Source organism: Littorina saxatilis, unplaced genomic scaffold, assembly GCF_037325665.1.
Source record: "Littorina saxatilis isolate snail1 unplaced genomic scaffold, US_GU_Lsax_2.0 scaffold_1973, whole genome shotgun sequence".
In the NCBI taxonomy this organism is placed as follows: domain Eukaryota; kingdom Metazoa; phylum Mollusca; class Gastropoda; order Littorinimorpha; family Littorinidae; genus Littorina; species Littorina saxatilis.
The window spans coordinates 1-18,064 of record NW_027129089.1 but is presented as its reverse complement, the minus strand read 5'-3'; the positions used below and the strand labels follow the sequence as shown (position 1 = coordinate 18,064).

Below are 18,064 nucleotides of genomic sequence, written 5' to 3'. Positions count from 1 at the left end.
TAAACCAATTTGGTTGAAAAATGAGGGCGTGACAGTGCCGCCTCAACTTTCACGAAAAGCCGGATATGACGTCATCAAAGACATTTATCAAAAAAATGAAAAAAACGTATGGGGATATCATACCCAGGAACTCTCATGTCAAATTTTATAAAGATCGGTCCAGTAGTTTGGTCTGAATCGCTCTACACGCACGCACACACACACACATACACACACACATACACCACGACCCTCGTCTCGATTCCCCCCTCTATGTTAAAACATTTAGTCATAACTTGACTAAATGTAAAAAGTAGGCTAAAGAAGATAAAACACAACGACAAACAAACAAAATCTTCACAGGATGACCGGAGTGACCACCCTTTGGGCACCGAGTCAGGTTGTTGCCACTGTCACTTTAAGAGTACGCTTATGTTTCAGTGTTTTTAAAATAACATAATTATTTCTTTTTCTGCCATGTTCACTCTGTTGTATCGAGATATTGGTACAGGGGAGGAAACCATTCTTACAAAATCTTAATAGAAATTGGTTGTCTCCCTTCCATGAAGTCACTTGAAACCTTCAATAACTAAGGGAAGTAATGTTGTCGTCTTTAGGCTACTGATACAAAAATGGGTTATTCCCCTTAGATTACAGCGCAATTTCCACAACTTTCCGCTTAGTGAATCAAAAGAGGGCGGAGTTTCATGATAAACGCGGACAGCGATTGGTGTTGCGAAATCAAAACAGAGCACACGGTTGGTCTCTCGCCTCTAACGGGACGCACACGCGCTGTGTTTCTTTTTGTGAGAGAAGCCTTGAAAAAGTCAGCACACGCCAGCGAGTAAGGACAGAGAGGGCTCAGTCTAAAGGGAAAACCAGCTGAGAGGTTGACTTCAAAACAGTCTAGCTTGCTGGCCCACGTGGAGTACATTGAGCAGTCGCGAGAGAGAGAGAGAGAGAGAGAGAGAGAAAGCAGTTTGGAAATAACCTTTTTTCATGACTGTGTGTTCGTATGTGTTCTCAGTTGGGATTTATACATGTGAGCGATTCCACTGCTACGAAAAGGAGAGAGAGAGAGAGAGTGTGTGAAAGAACAAACGCGAAATTGAAAAACCAAACCAAAACAAAAAGCAACCAACGAGTTACTTGTTATTCTTTCACAGTGTTTGATCGATGTGTGAACTTGTGATCAATGAAACACCAGTTCGTGATCAGAAGTCAACAAACGTAAACTTCTGAGCTGACTTTGGAAAACGTCGAGTGACCGAGTTTAAGCAACAGTTTCCCATGAGTATACTCAGAACTTGAAAAAACGAGATTAAAAAAAAACAGCATTTTGTAAAGTTCAGTAGTATTGAGAAACAGTGAACCCGAGTTCCCACGCTCTCTGCACTTTAACTGTCTCCACTGGGGCGTGGTATGCGTTCAATACAATTGACTTGTAAGCGTACACCGACCGACCCGGCGAGACACTATAGCGAGTCTTTGTCGTGACTGTCATGTACAGTGATGGTGTGAGACAGGCTGACCATGGATACGTACACCAACAGCCCGCACTACATGTCACAGGCGTCGTGCGACAGTCCCTACAACAGCAGCGACCTCACCTCCCCCTCCCCGCCCCCGTACAACCTCTCCTCCGACGATGCCATGAGCCCTGCCACGCTCAAAGACTTCTACGGCCAGTCCAACTTTGTGCCTATGCAACACAGTACTGGCGGTGATGTCTACTCTTTCCGCTTCGAGGCAGACTCGCCAGCTAGCACTAGCAGCAGCACTAGCAGTTCTTCGCAGATCAGCGTGTCGTCTCAGCGCGGAGGAGGAGCGGATCATAATATGGTATCATATACCCCTCTGTCGCCCAGCTCCCAGGCAACGGGTGATATCCTCTCGATATACTCCCCTCTGTCTCCGGAGTCTGTGGCAGTGAGCGTGCCGGCCCCCGTGTCCCCGAACGTGGCCACCCCGGCGCGGTGCATGCGGTCGGACTCTCCCGTGTTCAACCACACCGCGCTCATCAACACTCAGATGCGGCAGCGCGGCGGGATCGTCCTGCCCTCCATGACCGTGGACCCCACCTGCACCTCCACGCCTTACTCGGACGCCACCAAGCCCAAGAAGCCGGCGAAGGAAGGCCGGGTGAAGCGCCCCATGAACCCCTTCATGATCTGGTCCCAGCAGCAGCGGCGAGAGATCACGGCCGAGCGTCCAGACATGCACAACGCCGACATCTCCAAGCACCTGGGCACGGTGTGGAAGCAGCTGGACGACTCGGTCAAGGCCCCGTTCATCGAGGAGGCCAAGAGACTGCGGGAGCTCCACGCCAGAGAGTTCCCGGACTACAAGTACAAGCCCCGCAAGAACAAGAACAAGCTGCAGGCCCCAGCCAAGCCTGTCAAGACTGAGAGTGGGCGCATCTCCAAACCCAAGATCAGAGACGGTCATAGCGCCAGCAGTAGTAGCAGCAGCAGCAGCAGCAGCAAGAAGACTGCAGCCTCAGCAAAGAACACCCGAGCTGGTGGTAGTAGTAACAATAATAGCAGCAACAGCGGCAGAAGCAGTAAAACCGGGAATTCCCGGAGAGGCAACTCGACGACCAACGCCTCCTCGTCGAAGTGTAGTTCTCAGGCTGTGAGCGATAAGGTGAACAACAGCCTAGTGTGCATGCTTCAGGGAGCAGCATCGTCGCAGAGTCGTCTTCAGTCTCAGGGTGGTGTGTCTGAGAGTGGTGCCAGTAGTGGTGCAGGTGGTGCGGGGCAAGGGAACCGAAAGCAGTTCAACCATCTTGTCATTGATGACGACTTCCGAAAAGGAGTCAGGAAGAGTCAGCAGGTTCCGTCTTCTATGGAGGTAAGGATCGACTTTTCATAATTGTTGTCGTTTATGATGTATGATCTGCTGGTGACTCCGCAGTTCAGTTGTGGGGGTGTGATGGGGATTTTGGTCAATGGTGTACACCTGTTACAGTATAAACACAGTAACAGACATTTTTTCTGACTCAGGTTTATCACAACGGTGGTGATCGTATCAGTGTGTGTGTGTGTGTGTGTGTGTGTGTGTGTGCGCGCACGCGCGAGGGTGCGTGTTCGTTGACCGTCAAGATTAGGTCAGCCTGTCAGTCTCACTCAGTCAAAGCCCTAGTGTTCGTTTGTTTAGGTAGGTGGTAGATGCTAGATTTATGTTCTTCTGTTTTCACTTTCCTGGTTGCCTATGCCAGGTTGTTTAACGCAAGCACCTCTGTATCCACCCTACTGTGTTTGCACCAGTTCAGCGCCACGAATAGGCCAGAAGTAACGTCAAAGAAAGAGAGCGAAGAATACACTCGTCTGAGCAATGCAGCTTTAGTTCAGCCTGCTTTGTCCAGTGCATGGGTTTCTCACGTTCCCTCACATTCCGACTGAGCATGAATAATTTATTCAGCAGGCAAAGAACACCCCTGACCCCCCCCCCCCCCCCACCGTAAATCCCTCCCTCCCTTCGCTTCACATTTAAAAAAAAAATCTTTTTATATATATATTTTTTTTATATCAGGAGACAGTTTTAGTGCGGCCTATTTTCTTTTTCCGTGAAAAAGCTCAACAACACCGACTGTAGCTCGGCAGCTAGTCAATTTATGTGAGTGGGTTTGATACAAAAACTTTCCTCACGGCTCTCTAGTTGAAAATACTGAGATACGAATAAGTAATGCTGTGGGATGAACATATATATATTTATATTTCTTTTACCGCATCCTATCATCATTCTCAAGCGTATGGACATACACTTTCGACATGTCAGAAATATATATGATAGAACGCCTACCACCGCAAGCGTATCAGTCAGTTTTGTTTTAACACGAGCTTCTCTCAAACTCACGACATGATAGAACGAACATACCTAGCTAACACTCCTCTCTCCAAAAGATGACTCTAGTGGGGTTCGGCGTGCTTGTCACAGCAGAAGCAAACAAGAACTGACTCTACTCTTTACCTTCAGCAGCTCGTAAGCTCATAATGAATCGCGAAAACCAACAGGGAGCAGGTTCGCTAAACGCTTGCCGAAGCGGATGTCATTTCCTGTACTGTAATGAACTATGAAAAACCACTTCACCCTCTGCGACGTCACACGTCAAACTCGCACTTCTGTGATTAGCACGTTAAAAATCAAGACACCCCCCCCTACGACACGAATGTCAGTCAACTCAGCTGTTCATATTTGTACGGGGAAAAGCCATGGGTCTGAAATTCGAGTGTAGGTGGGAATTGTGGTACGTACGCGACAGAAGAAAAAGAAGAAGAAGAAGAAGAAGAGCGGAGCAAGAAAACCATAATGAAACACTTTATAGCTTGGTTATGAAGATCTCTTTACCACGTCACTTTCAGATATTGGGTTTACCTCAGTTTAGTTAACAAAATATACACACCAATACATCAGTGTTCATTTACAATTTACGATTAGTCAGAACTCCGGAAAGTCTAGCAAACTACAGGTACACAAGGTACATGTATATCTGTATAATGGTCCCGATTTTGGACAACACTTTAAACAGTTGTCTTCAAAAAATGTTTTATAATTTCTGACTTCCCTCCGATGTGATCCCAATGTTTATACGATACGATACCGGTACAGATCACACATCAATCAATTGCTTTTAACTATTATTTCAAGAAGACATTTCCTCCATATATAATTCAGAACACAGCTTGCTGTCAAACACTAGCGTCAGTCGAGACGCGTGATTTTAAGCGGCTTAATCAAGTGTCACTGTGCACCTGTAGGGAGAAATATCGTGTCAGGGGAGTGCGTATGAGGCGTGTCATATTCACAGACAGTAAATAAACTCGCTGTTTTAATATAACGGTCACATTTTCCTGTTTTGATAGTGTAAACTGGCTCTATATTTTTGTATTTGGGTGTTGTTGTGTTTTTCGTCTTCTCTCTTTCCCTCTTTTTTCTTATCATGTCTGTTTTTAGCTTGTTATATGTTGGCCTCTTGACAAGGTGCTCCGTTAAAAAACACCTTATGTGACATTTTCTTTATTGATGAGTTTGCACGTGATGAGTGTTTACACAAGTAAGGTTTAATCTAATAGAAACTCGACATTAGACCAAAGTTTGACCAGGAGAGACGGCAGTAGGTAACTGAGTGAGGTTTTCATACTGGCTGTTACAATTGTGTGACAAATTAAAGAAGCATGAAAGAAAAAGTTAATTACTAGATAGCATTAAAAATGAGAAGGATAGCATAAAGGACGCGGTTGTTGTTGTTGTTGTTGTTGTTGTTGTTGTTGTTGCTGTTGCTGTTGCTGTTGTTGTTGTTGTTGGTGGTGGTGTTCTTGGTGTCAATTTGAGTTTATGATGGCATTCGGTTATGTGAAAGAATGTGCTATAGTTTGTGTCTGTATTTCGTAAAGACATCTCTGTGAAAAATCGTGTAGTTTAGTAACAATCTACTTTACGTCTCTGTCACAGGTGACTCCACCAGCAGACGACGGTGACGCAGCCATGCACGTGCAGCTTCCCTCCCCCACCCTCATCTCCGCCACCACCACCGCCTCATCAACCGCCAATACCTTCTGCTTCAACCCAGCCTACCGTCCCGATCTGTACGGTACACCTACTCCCTCTCCAGAGGACACGACCTTGCCCCTGTCAAAATCCAAGGTCATAACCTTGACCCAGGCTAGGTCTAAGGCTGGGACCTTGACCTCGACCGCAGTCAAACGAGGGGCGAAAGCTCCTGCTAAAGTCGAGTCTCAGCCCAACTCCTTCCGCTTTGCAGTGGTACCAAGCGACGGGAGTAATACGCAGCTTTCTCTGACACCAACAAAGCCAGGAGCAGCCTCGTCAACGTCGAATCTAATCCTAAGCGTGAAGACCCAAGGCGCATCTCTGGGGATATCAACTTCCCTGACAAATTCTGCCTCTTCTTCAGCTTCTGCCAGTCTGGAGTTCGCTTCTTCCTTGTCCAGCTCATCCACAGCGGCCTTGGAGGACATCGAGGACCTTCACGACATCGACACGTCGGACATGCAGAGTCTGCTTCAGCACGAGGACCTGGAAGCCATGGGGCTCTTCTCCACCAACGAGCCTTTCGCTGACGACTTCAGCCTCACTGATCTGCTTATGGACTCTAGCCCCGCCGATATCTCTGACGCTGACATTCAGAACGTTCCAGATTCGCCCCCAGAGAATATGTTCGCTGACGGACCGTTGGTTGAAACGGCCTGTTCCAGCTTCGTTTTCTAATGATGGACTTAAACGAGATCGCCAGCGGTATGCGGAAAGTGGTGGCAGGATGTGTTCCTTGAAGTGTTCTATAACGCATTGGCGAACGCTGTGCAAGATTTCTGGTGTGATGTAGGTTTCATACGAAGTGCCTGGGTGATTGTTGGACATGAAGAGAAACAAAAACTCCTTATGTGTGGATTCTGTCTTCATTCAGCAGAAAACATGGCTGGGACTTACGATCGTTCCACACGCTTAATGCCTGAAGGAATGACAAAAACGAACTCAGAGAAGTCTGTATGCATACATATGATTTCTGTCTTTGTAAAAATGGATGATGAGACTTCCCACAAAGTGCCTGTGTGAGCCTCAGAAACAAACAGACCAAAGCCTCGTTGTGTTTGGTTTTTGCCTGCTTTGACTCGAAAACGTGTGATGGGCACTGTACGTTTCACACACAGTCTCTTGGTGACTATGACAGCGTTGGAGACGAACAGACTACAACCTTTTTTGTGTATGTTTCCTGTGTACGTTTAACAGAAAATGTGTTCATAGAACTTCTGATGAACCTACTCGTGGATTTACGGATACCTACTATCGCAGAACGTCGCACAATCTCTTTGTGGAAAGTGTGGTGCAGTACTAGTTCATGGAGAAGAAGGGCTTTGAAAACATGTGTTCGTGGACCGATCGTACACTTTTGGCTTCGGCTGTGCCCTTTTGCCTTTTTGGACACAGTATGGTATATTATGTATTTCGTGAATATTTTACACAAGTTTTGCTTCAGCTGTGCCTTTCACCACCTCTTGAGGCACACCAAGTAAAACATTGAAGTGCTTCGCTATTTTTGTTTTTGGTATTTTCGGAATCGTTCGAGTGTTTTCGGGACCACTGAAGCTGTTGTTTCAATGCACGTACAATGCATGAAGGACAGTTGTACATATAGTTTCATGTTTGTATTCCAGTATCTTTGCCAGTTACTGAGACGAATCACAGTCCAGAAGACTGAAAAACCTGAAAAGACTGTGTACTATTTTTGATATTACTACTACTCGAGGACGTTGTCATGCGTTTTAAGAGACAGCGAGGCGCGTTGGCTGTTACTGTGGACATGGCAAAAAACAAACTGCTTGGCACATTTTGTACCTCGACGAGGACAATGCAAACGGTTATTTCAGTGTACAGAGACGGACACTTTCTTCGATCCTCATGTGTAATCTTGCTGTATTATTTGCTTGTATGGCAATGGAATGGGCTGTGACGTTGGAACGGACATATTTTTCTTTCGCAAACCTTGCACATCCTTCGCAAAAGAGACTATGAAATGTAGACGGCATGCTCTCTCTTTTGTCTTTTCACGCACTTTGTCGCCTCAAACTCTTTGTTTGGGCTAACCGGCAATCTACTTATTATAGTAGTTTTTTTTCTTAGGGCCAGTAGTTTCAATTAGCCAAAGGCGAATCAAGAATACGTGCAACGTTTTCTGTCGGACAAGTAGTTTCAGCTAACCCCAGGTGATTGTAAAACCAGAAAATTCAACGGCCGTACACTTTTATATATATAGATGGCTTGCTGTGTCGTACCAGATTTACACGAGTTGGTTTTTTTAAATATTGAACTGCGAGCGAAAGCGAGCTGTTCACTATTTGAAAAAGCAACGAGTGTAAATCTGGTACGACACAGCAAGCCATGTAGTATTCTGTTTATCCTACATACTGTACTTACGTGTATTTTACTGAAAATGTCCTGCAGTCGAGGCAGCTAAATCGAAGACGCTTGTTTTGGAACCTCGATCTCTTCTAAAGCCTCGTGCAATCTATTACGTCAAAGTAAAAAAACGTCACTCTGAAAGTGTGGAGCAACGCGTTAGTTCTAAAAATTCATCGAGGGTAATTAGCGAGCGCAATGGGTTTTTTTTTCTATAATGACGTTTGTCTCGGTGACTTTGGCATCATAAGCAGTGGAAAAACAGGTCCCTGCCAGACTTGCTTGACATGACCTCATTTACATGATATACACACGTGTGATTTGAACGATTATTATCTCACGAGTGTCTCTCTCACGTATGTAGGATAAATATATATATATGCAGCATATTGACCTACTTTCATTGTCTGACGTTCGGTGGGCTGAAAGTCGCCTAAGTGAGAAGTGCCTTAGACACTGCACTGTAGTCAAAGCGAGGCGTTAGCAGGGTTTGCGAAAGAAAAATACTGCACTGTTGTTGGCTGTGGTATAGTGGCCGCTTGGACGGCTGAGTGGACTGTGATGCGTGAGATCAAATTATATAACTATTGTTGTTGTTGTTACTTTATTATTTTGAATATTATTCTGCATTTATAGTTAACCCAGAGATGCTTTTGTTTTTTGATTGACAATACTTAGTTGGCAAGGCGCTAACAATCAAACTATCTACAGTGTAACAGTCTGTGAATAATGAATACTTTTGCTGTTGAGTCTGAAATCCTTTGAGGTGACGAGAGGCCAGGGCCGGGTGGCACGAGAAAGTAACAAATCGGGTGGGACAAAAGAGCTGGCTCGGATTGGTTGAAATCTGAAACAAACCTTAATTTCAACCAAACCGACCCATAGCTTGGTTCCTAATCAGTTGGGCACTTTCTCGTGCACTCCAACCCTGGAGGTGGTTGGGCGAGGAAGGGAGGAGGCTTGGGGTAGAGGATGCAAAAGTATGGGCGAAGGGTATGGGGGGGGGGGGGGGGGGGGGGGGGGGGGGGGGGGGGGGGGGGAACCGTGATGCGCGAAACTTATGACCAAGGGGGCGTTTGAGGTGTATGGGTACATAGTCTTCCCATAAGGAAGCTTTGACTTCAAACATAGGACCACAGTTTCAACGGTATAAATGATATTTTTCTTTCTTTTTGTGTGTTTTGTTTTGCGAACCCTTTTGTTGAATTTTTCGTTGTTAATCCTTTTTGCCAAATTTTATTTTGAAGCAATTGCTGTGAAACTATGAGGAACGTTTGTGATTATATGCCTTCGATTGACTCGCATAGAGATGGCGTTAGTGTCATGAGATTTCTGGAAAGACTCGACAGTTTTGTGTGAAGAACAATTACAATAATCTGAATTTCAAACAAATAGCTTGCACCACTGTTTTCTTATCTTTACCAGCGAATGTGACATATCACGAAGAACCAACAATGATTGTAGACCAGTGTTCGTGAGACCACCACGCAAAGTGTTCACAACAGAAAAACACGCCTCCACCACCAGAATCGTGCTTTTTTCCTCTGCATATCAATGGATATTCTTTTCTTATCAAGATCTTCAGTCTTACCACGGTGCATTATCGTACAGTGCGGTGCCTGTCTTCTGTAGATAATAAGCAATGGATCTTTTTCTTCTCTTTTTCTGTGAGGATGTCTTTCTTTTGCACTGTTGTTATCGGAGTAAAGTGTGCGTGACATTGCAGTAACCTTTGATGTTGTGTTCTTTGGCCTGGCAAGAACTTAGGTGTGTCCGTTTTGGTCTAAACGTGAGTAAATGTTCTGTTGAACGTGAAAGAGACACTGATACAGACAAATGACTAAGACCAATATAGACCACTGATACAAACCAATCACACAGACCACTAATATAGACAATACAGACCAGTACTCATACAGACCAATTGCAATGACTGAGACTAACAGCCAACACTGAAAAGGGATACTGACACAAACGTGCCCGATAAAGACAAGCAGATAGCAGTTAATGATACAACATTTACATTACTATGACCAGATACAACGTGCCTTTCCCAGCGTACCTTGAAGAATATGAAGTGTTTGCTTCCTGTCTTTGGTAGCAGTTAGGTCTGACTTTTTTGTGGTGTATCAGCAGGTACAAAGTATTCTCTGTGGTATTGCTTTTTGTGTGGTCGTCGGCAACATGTTCACGTTGTGGAGTGCGATAGGCTGGGTGCACGTACTATGCTAGATAGCTTTGTCACGAACTCAGACCCTTTCGCCGTCCATGGCTTTTTGAACGAGACTGAAGGTACGAAATCGGCTAACGTTTCTCATGTCATCATGGCTCCTTGACAATTACACGGCGGTTTCGCGTTAGAAAAGTGGGTGTACGTGAACTGTTTCTGAATGGACCAAATCTGATCGAATCGGAGGGAACATTGACTACTTTAAAGTCTTATTAATGACCACAATTCTTCAGGCAAGGACTGACTGGGACCAAAACTGATTGTTTATGATAACTTCGGATACGGATCAAAGATGTTGGTTACACATTTTTGGCAGATTGTTTATGTAATTATGAACACAGATCACAATCTTCCCCCACGATTCCTGGTCTTTAAAGATAACAACAACAACAGTATCTTTTGGCTGTGTACGAACAGTCTTTGTTCTCGATACGGGACGAGAACGTAGGTGCCATACAGCTATGGTACCAAGATCACGTCGAGTCACATCGGACAGTGGTGTAACAGTGTTACAGTATTGAGCGTACTGTGTCACATCGGACAGTGGTGTAACAGTGTTACAGTATTGAACATACTGTACCAAGTAGTGTTAGAATCAACTGTTCGTACATTGTCACATATTTTACTGTGGCACCGTCACATTGCCCCCCCCCCCCCCACCTTACCCCAACCCCCCACCAATGACCCTTGACCCTCTCTCTGCCCTCGGCTGACCATGAAGATTTAAGTGAGGCCTGCCCATTCCTTATCTGCCTACCCAGCTGCTAAAGTCATCGAACCCCCGTAGTTTATGTATACCCCAGCCTGTCGGTGACACGTACTTACACTGTGTATATCCCACCTTCTCACCTCCGTGCAAGATCTCTCATGGAGTGGACGTGCTACGCGGGTTTTCATACCCACCACTTTGTTACTGTGTCTGTATTTTGTAACAGCGTAGCACATAATTGTGATTCTTGTGTTCCGACACTCGGTTACGGGTACACAAGCAAAATGCGGAATACGAAACAAAATGTAATTGCCCAGACAAGTAAAACTAGGTGTTTGCCTGAATTCTTGGATTCATTGGGCAATTATTTTAAGTGAAGGCTTGGTGTTTTCTTAATCAAGTTGAGCCATACTTTTTGAACCAAGCAACGGAACCTGTTTAGGAAATTCGGCGTAATACGATGCTTTTATACTCTGTGTTTCGAATCCAACCCATCCAGAGAAACTAAAGATTTTAGTCAAGCAGTATGTAAGAAATGTTAAGTCCTTTGTACTGGAAACTTGCATTCTCCTTGTAAGGTAATATATTGTACTACGTTGCAAGCCTCTGGAGCAATTTTTTTTTTGATTAGTGCTTTTGTGAACAAGAAACAATTAACAAGTGGCTCTATCCCATCCCATCCCCCCCCCCCCCCCCCCCCCCCCCCGTCGCGATATAACCTTCGTGGTTAAAAACGACGTTAAACACCAAATAAAGAAAGATCCAGAGAAACTAGATATAAATACGGTTGTAACGGGTACGATTTTTTTTCTCCCCATCTAAAGTCGGGGTCAAACCCGGGAACATGCCCCTAATGGTTTTACCGTGAGGGCGTTAACCATTACTTATCATCGGTACGAAAATAGTCGTAGATTGTCAACACTGTTCCTGGTGTCGAACCGTCATGCAAGTAAAACATCGGAAATCAGTCATTAGTAAGCAGGGTACTAATCGGTATTTTCCGGCCTTATTGTTGTCAGTAAAGAGGAACGTATCGGAAACGGGATTGTCAAGTGGTTAACCGGTTGTTGTTGTTTTGTTGTTGAACTATTTTCCCCGCTTGAGTGGCTTTGGTGACAGGAAACACCATATTTCACACAGTATGTGTCGCTTTGCAGTTCTATGTATAAAACTGGGGAGAGACAGGAAAGAAAACAATGTGTGCATCCGTTAAATGATGATTTTGTTGTTGATTGCATGATTACTTTCACCAAGACTCTTTTCCTGCCCTGGTTCGCATACATGTACCATCAGTTTCAAAAGAGAGTATAATTCTCACGCCTCTGGCTGTCTGGCTAGATCTGTCTCTCTGTCTCTCTCTCTCTCTCTCTGTCTACCTGTATGTCTGTCTGTCTGTCTGTCTCTCTCTGTGTCTACCTGTCTGTCTGTCTGTCTGTCTGTCTGTCTGTCTGTCTGTCTGTCTGTCTGTCTGTCTGTCTACCTGTCTTTCTGTCTGTCTACCAGTCTACCTGTCTGTCTGTCTGTCTGTCTGTCTGTCTGTCTGTCTGTCTGTCTTTCTGTCAGTCAGTCTGTCTATCTGTCTGTCTATCTGTCTGTCTGTCTGTCTGTCTGTCTATCTGTCTGTCTGTCTGTCTGTCTGTCTGTCTGTCTGTCTATCTGTCTACCTGTCTGTCTGTCTCTCTCTCGCTCTCATTTAGTCTCTATCTCCTGCCTCTTTCTTCTCGACTCCTTTTCTCTTTCTTGCCCACCCCCCCTCCCTTCTCATGAGTAATGTACATATGCAATATAATGGCTAATTTGCATTTATGAATAGGTAAATCAGATCTGCTACGTGTGATAAAAGAAAAGAGTGAAAATCCCTATAATAAAGTTTATTTGCACCCTGTCGTGGACAGAAACTCTCTGTTACGCTCCAGTGGTTTGGGGGTCACAGCTGACTGAACTGTGTACACGTCTGGAGTCTTGTTTTTCCCTTGGGACGTGTAATGCTAACTCCATGGTTATTTTAAGCTTTCGATGTAACGTATGTCTGCACTGCCGCCCCCCCCCCCCCCCCCGCCGCCCCATCATTCTCACACTTTTTGTCCCACTTAATTTAAAATTCTGCTCTGGCCAAGACTTCTCAATTTATTGGGCTATTACTGAATAATCAACTTCCCCAATCTGTTTGCGTCTGAATAATAATTAAATAATGTGCCTTAGGTTTTATGTGGAATGGAGTATCTTCACAAAAATCACAACCTTTCTTATTTTTGCCTCGTCTGTATATTGTGGAATTTAAAAAAAAACAGCGTTTGCAACGTTTGATCTTTGTGGCTAATTTCATCTGAACTCAAACTCGTCATTAATGGGCTATAACTGTTTTTACTTTCGGTCTGAAATATATGCAATTTGAACGTCAGTGCAGGTTAAGTTATGTACTGTTTACGATATTGCGCTCCAGCTTTCTACGTTTCTGCTTTTACTTCAAGACACTCAGGAGCAAAATGTGTATTAACGCAGCATAATAGATATATCATTGACTGAAATATATGTTTATACGAACGTTGAACTGCGAGTAGGTTAATTGGCGTAACAGGTGCATGGAGTAATTAGCTAGGAAATTGTACATTGCCGGATCATAACCAATCGAGCCCACAGCTTTTTGACATAGTAGGGAAAACGTGAGCCTTACGCGATCGATAGCCCTTGCTGTGTTGGTAAAGCTTCGAGGTCAGCTCATAAGCTTTTTTTCTGCAAGCTCTACAGTTCATATGACCATCCAACTGTTCATATGTTTGATTTCTGCAGTGTTTTTTTTTTGTTTTTTTGCAATGAGAAGAGTTTGCAATTCACGGTCACAAAGATATGTCCTTGTTTACGAACACAGTTACACGCTACGGATTTCAGTCGGTGTTTAAATTTGATACACGCGCCTGTTGGCAATTTTGGCTGTTTCTTTCTGTCTTGCAATAAACCCATTTTCTGCTGACTTTTATCTGGCAATAACCTACTTGGGTGTATGCATTTGCTTTGCATTTCATCGATATTGATAATGACTTGGACCTTTATTAGTTGTGTATTTGGCTGTGAATACTTGTTTTCATCTGAACACTCATTCTATAGAGACTGGCTCAAGTCATTATGTTAAAAAATAGAAATTCGGTCAGTTTTGTTCTTGAACTATTCCTCTATTATGTTGTTTATTTGTGGGTTTTTGTTTGCAATTGAATGCTGTCAAATTAAACGTCGTGAATAAACACATTTCGACGCGTGTTAGCGTCAAAACGTATGTCAATGAAAAAAACCCGAATTGTAATAATTAAAGACTAGTTAAGGCGATGAGCAAGACGCTACTCAGACATCGGTGACGTCATCACTTTTTCAGATCTCAACAAGCCGACTCATTGGAGTTAATAGCTCGCTATACACATTAATTATGAACCGAATACATGTGAGATTTTGTGATCTGAGAACGGTTTGTTTTATGCAGCTGGAAAGGTTTTGACTGCAATGACAGCACGTATTACACACCATATTACGCCCTCTGTCGGCCTGTTTAAGTTTGCCTCGTCGTTTCCTTACCCTTGTCGGAACGCATGTCTTTGCGACTCTCAACCTCAAAATAAAGCATCACTTGAAATTGCTATGAAAGCAGTACACGGGCATGAGACCAAGGGTAGGGCGGATAGTGGCGAGAGGTGAAGGGACGGGGAATGTTTGCAGTACCGTGAGCCGGGCTGGGAGCAGTGCCCGCCAATGTTTAGCTCAGCCTCGGGCACCGTCGCGGCAGACGCGCCATAGTTCTATGCAGGAAAATGCAGCGCGCTATTCTAGCCATCTGGCCAACTGTCGTCCTCGTCTGTAAGGCAGACTGGTACCAAGAGGTGTAAGTTACGCCCGCCTTCAGGCTCAGGCATTTTCAAACGCTCGACTCAAGACTATACAAGGCAGCGTGCGTTTCTAAATAAATCGGCGCATCCCTCCCGCCTACCACCCATCCCTAACTCCCATCCCCGCCCCTACCGTTTCCATCCAAACCTTCCAAACAAGCCACCTTCCTGAAGGATACGAACAGAATCACAAACACAGAGGATTTTGTTTACCCCCGGCTCACTAAACACATTTGCTTCAGACATTCGTGTGTGTTTTAAAGGCTGCCATATTCGTAGCGTTCATTAATTAATTCATATTGTTTACATGTGCCCATAATGTTATAAAACTGTACCTAAGGGGATATAATAACGATTGGCTGTAGCTTTCGAACACAGAAAAAATTATTTCAGTATTGCAAAGTGGTGTTGATAGTGTCGAATGTAAACAGAACAGTCTCAAACGCCATCTTTGGTTTACGAAACGTCACGTGACGTCAACGGTCTGAAAATAGCCAAAGTCCTGGAGAACTGTTGCTAAACAATGCAATAAAGAATTAATTATTTCTCGTAATTGGTAAGGACTTCAAACCTAAAACTTTGCAGGAAGCTTAATTTATACATCCCCGCAACGATGGGAAAAGCCCTGGAAGTAATTAAACTAATTAGATAGGACTATGTCAGCCTTTAAAGCTAAACACTCGCTAGATTGTCCAATAAAGCTTCTCGTCATGTATCTCTTTTCCCTCCACCATGAGCCGTATTTAAGATTTCACGAACAAGTCTCCAATGATTTTTTTTCTGTTTTTGTTTTTCTTTCTCTTTTTTTCTCCGTTTTAATCATGTTCTTATCTCATGGCTGCAAGATATTTTTGAGGTTGGTTTTTTGGGGGGAGTGAAATATGCTGAGAATAGTAGAAGTGTTTTTTCTCCATATTATGCAATATTGTCTACGACCAAGTGTGAATGATGTTGGAGTGGACGGGTGAAGAAATTAATTGTACATTCTGACCAGAGATGTTCTCAATTTTGTAATAAAAATATTTGGAATTAAATATTTGAATTCGTCATTTCAATTGTGTATGCAAAGTCTGTCTGTGTCTGTATGCATGTCTGTCTCTCTCTATCAGTCTCTAGTGCCCCCCCCCCCTCTCTCTTTCTGTCTCTCTATCTTTCTCTGTTTCTCTATCTATTTATGTGTGCGTGTGTGTGTGTGTGTGTGTGCGCGTGTGTGCGTGCGTGTGTGTGTGTGTATGTGTGCGTGTGTGTGTATGTGTGCGTGTGTGTGTGTGTGTGTGTGTGTGTAACCCAAACGTCGACTTCAGAACTGTACACAGTGTGCAAGAACACACTCAGACACACGCAGGAGGAGAGAGGGACACACAGAAAACTCAATTTAGTACATCATTGCCGGTGTATCCAAATTGCAGCAAAGTATAAAATAATGTTCCTCGTATAAACACCTCAAGCTGAATTCGCCAGAAAACTTCCCCCACGTGGCCTTTTTACTACTATATATATAAAGTATTATCCCCGAGTACTTGGGCTCAACAGACTTTAATTGTGTGTGTGTGTGTGTGTGTGTCTGTCTCGACTTAACAGCTTATTGCTGGGAAACTACTGGGCGCAGTTCGTTCAAAAGTTGATACACTAACTTGATAATAGGTCCGATTGATCGTATTAAAACTTCATAATGTTACCTGGGACCTAAATGCGAAATAAACCACAAAAACGACTTGGCGGTGGGAGGAATTCACACGGAGCAACAGCCAGCCAGGCAGCCTGATAGAACAGCCAGCCAGCGCGCTAGTTATTTCCCGCATCATCACACGCACACACAGAGGATTTGTGTAGGTCAGGTCGTGGGAAAGTCCACCCGAAATGTTCCACAGGGGAACTGGTTGTGTTTGTATTGTTTATTTTCTCACAGTGATGTTGATGGTTTTTACAGTGCCGTTTTGAAAGAATATTTTCCGAATTTGGGGCACACTTTTGACTTTTGGTTCGTTTATCTCGTCGAAGTAACATTCGAGTGTTTCTAAATCAAAACCTTCCAACACCGCTGGTGCAGATTAGACCTGCCTGACTGTCTGCGTGCGTGTTAGAGCTGAAGACGAAGCCTCAACCGCCAAAGCGTCACCTATCTGTAGGTCCTGAGCATCGGATGTACGTTGATACGTGGCCGGCGTGAGCTTCTGCCCGATTATTGTCTGATTTCGACACAACTTATCATAGAAATGTTCGGGTCTGACAGGGTTCGTACGGTCAGTGAAGATCTTTGAACCTCTTTGAGAAATGATTTTTTTTTCAAAGACATAAAAAGTCTGTGAAAGTCTTTGAAAAATGGCAAATGTAACTAATGTCTTTGAAAGTCTGTGAAAAACTTTCATACTGGAGCCAGTCTGAAGAGTACTCGGGTCCAGCGCGAGCGTTTTTTATTTTAAAGGATAGCGTTGAAGGCAAATGTAATTATATTGCTGCGTTTGAAGATTTAACTCAACCAAGCCCGCTTACCTCAACGCCTTTGACTGCAAAACCTTAAAGCTGCTGCTCTTAATCTGATCTTATCTTAAAGCCGACGACAGTTCTATAAATGAAGAGATTAACAACCTAGAGGTCCTTGACCCTCTGTGGCGAGGGTGGGGTCAAGCACGGGACTGACCGTTAGACTCTTTAGTCCGTTTAATGGCTCAGGTGATAAATGGGCAAATGGGCTTCCTCTTTGAAGCTTTGCCAATAAGTTCGGGCGTCCCTTAAAGTCCTGTGAATGACCTTATTATTACACAGTACTGTTAAAGTCGTTGACTGACCTATGTGTATACATTGCATTGACCGTATAAGTACAGAAGTGTCGTCTGGCCTCGGCAAAACTGCGCCAACCTTGGGACAAATGTTGAACGTTTACCACATTGGGAGGGGTTTGTGGGGGTGGGGGGTGGCCAACACTGTGGCCTTTTAAGTAAATTACCTGGAAAAAATTCTCAGATTCTGAAAATCCTAAATCATGATTTCGTTCTCAACAATAAGTAATATCGTATACAATATGGTATAACCCACAAAGAGAGCATTCAGCCAAATGTTATAAGCTCAAAACCACTGAGTTCGCACCGTGATTTTTAAGCGAAAATCCCTAACACCTTCCCTCCCCTGTAACCGCCCTCCCCCCTCCCCTCCGTCCTTCCGGCTCCATCACCTGTGAACGATACGTGACAATCACTGTCAATCAAAGTGATCCTCCCGGACCGTTTTGTGGCCGTAAACAGTCGACAGTCATGGCCAAAAAGCGACGGAGGATGACACGGTTTTGCATGACAGATTAGCTGTCGGGGCAGCACGACTGGGCTAGCAGCCAAGGAACCCACAGAAATGTAAACATTT

At 44.2% G+C, this 18,064-nt stretch overlaps 1 protein-coding gene across 1 annotated transcript; it reads left to right on the top strand.

Moving 5' to 3' along the window:
- Positions 1 to 1,108: 1,108 nt before the first annotated feature.
- LOC138957365 (transcription factor SOX-4-like) lies at positions 1,109 to 12,315 on the top strand. Its single transcript, XM_070328489.1, has 2 exons — positions 1,109 to 2,832; positions 5,434 to 12,315. The coding sequence occupies exons 1-2, from the start codon at positions 1,513 to 1,515 to the stop codon at positions 6,208 to 6,210; spliced, it is 2,097 nt and encodes a 698-aa protein (XP_070184590.1). The 5' UTR covers positions 1,109 to 1,512; the 3' UTR covers positions 6,211 to 12,315.
- The last annotated feature ends 5,749 nt before the right edge of the window (positions 12,316 to 18,064 follow it).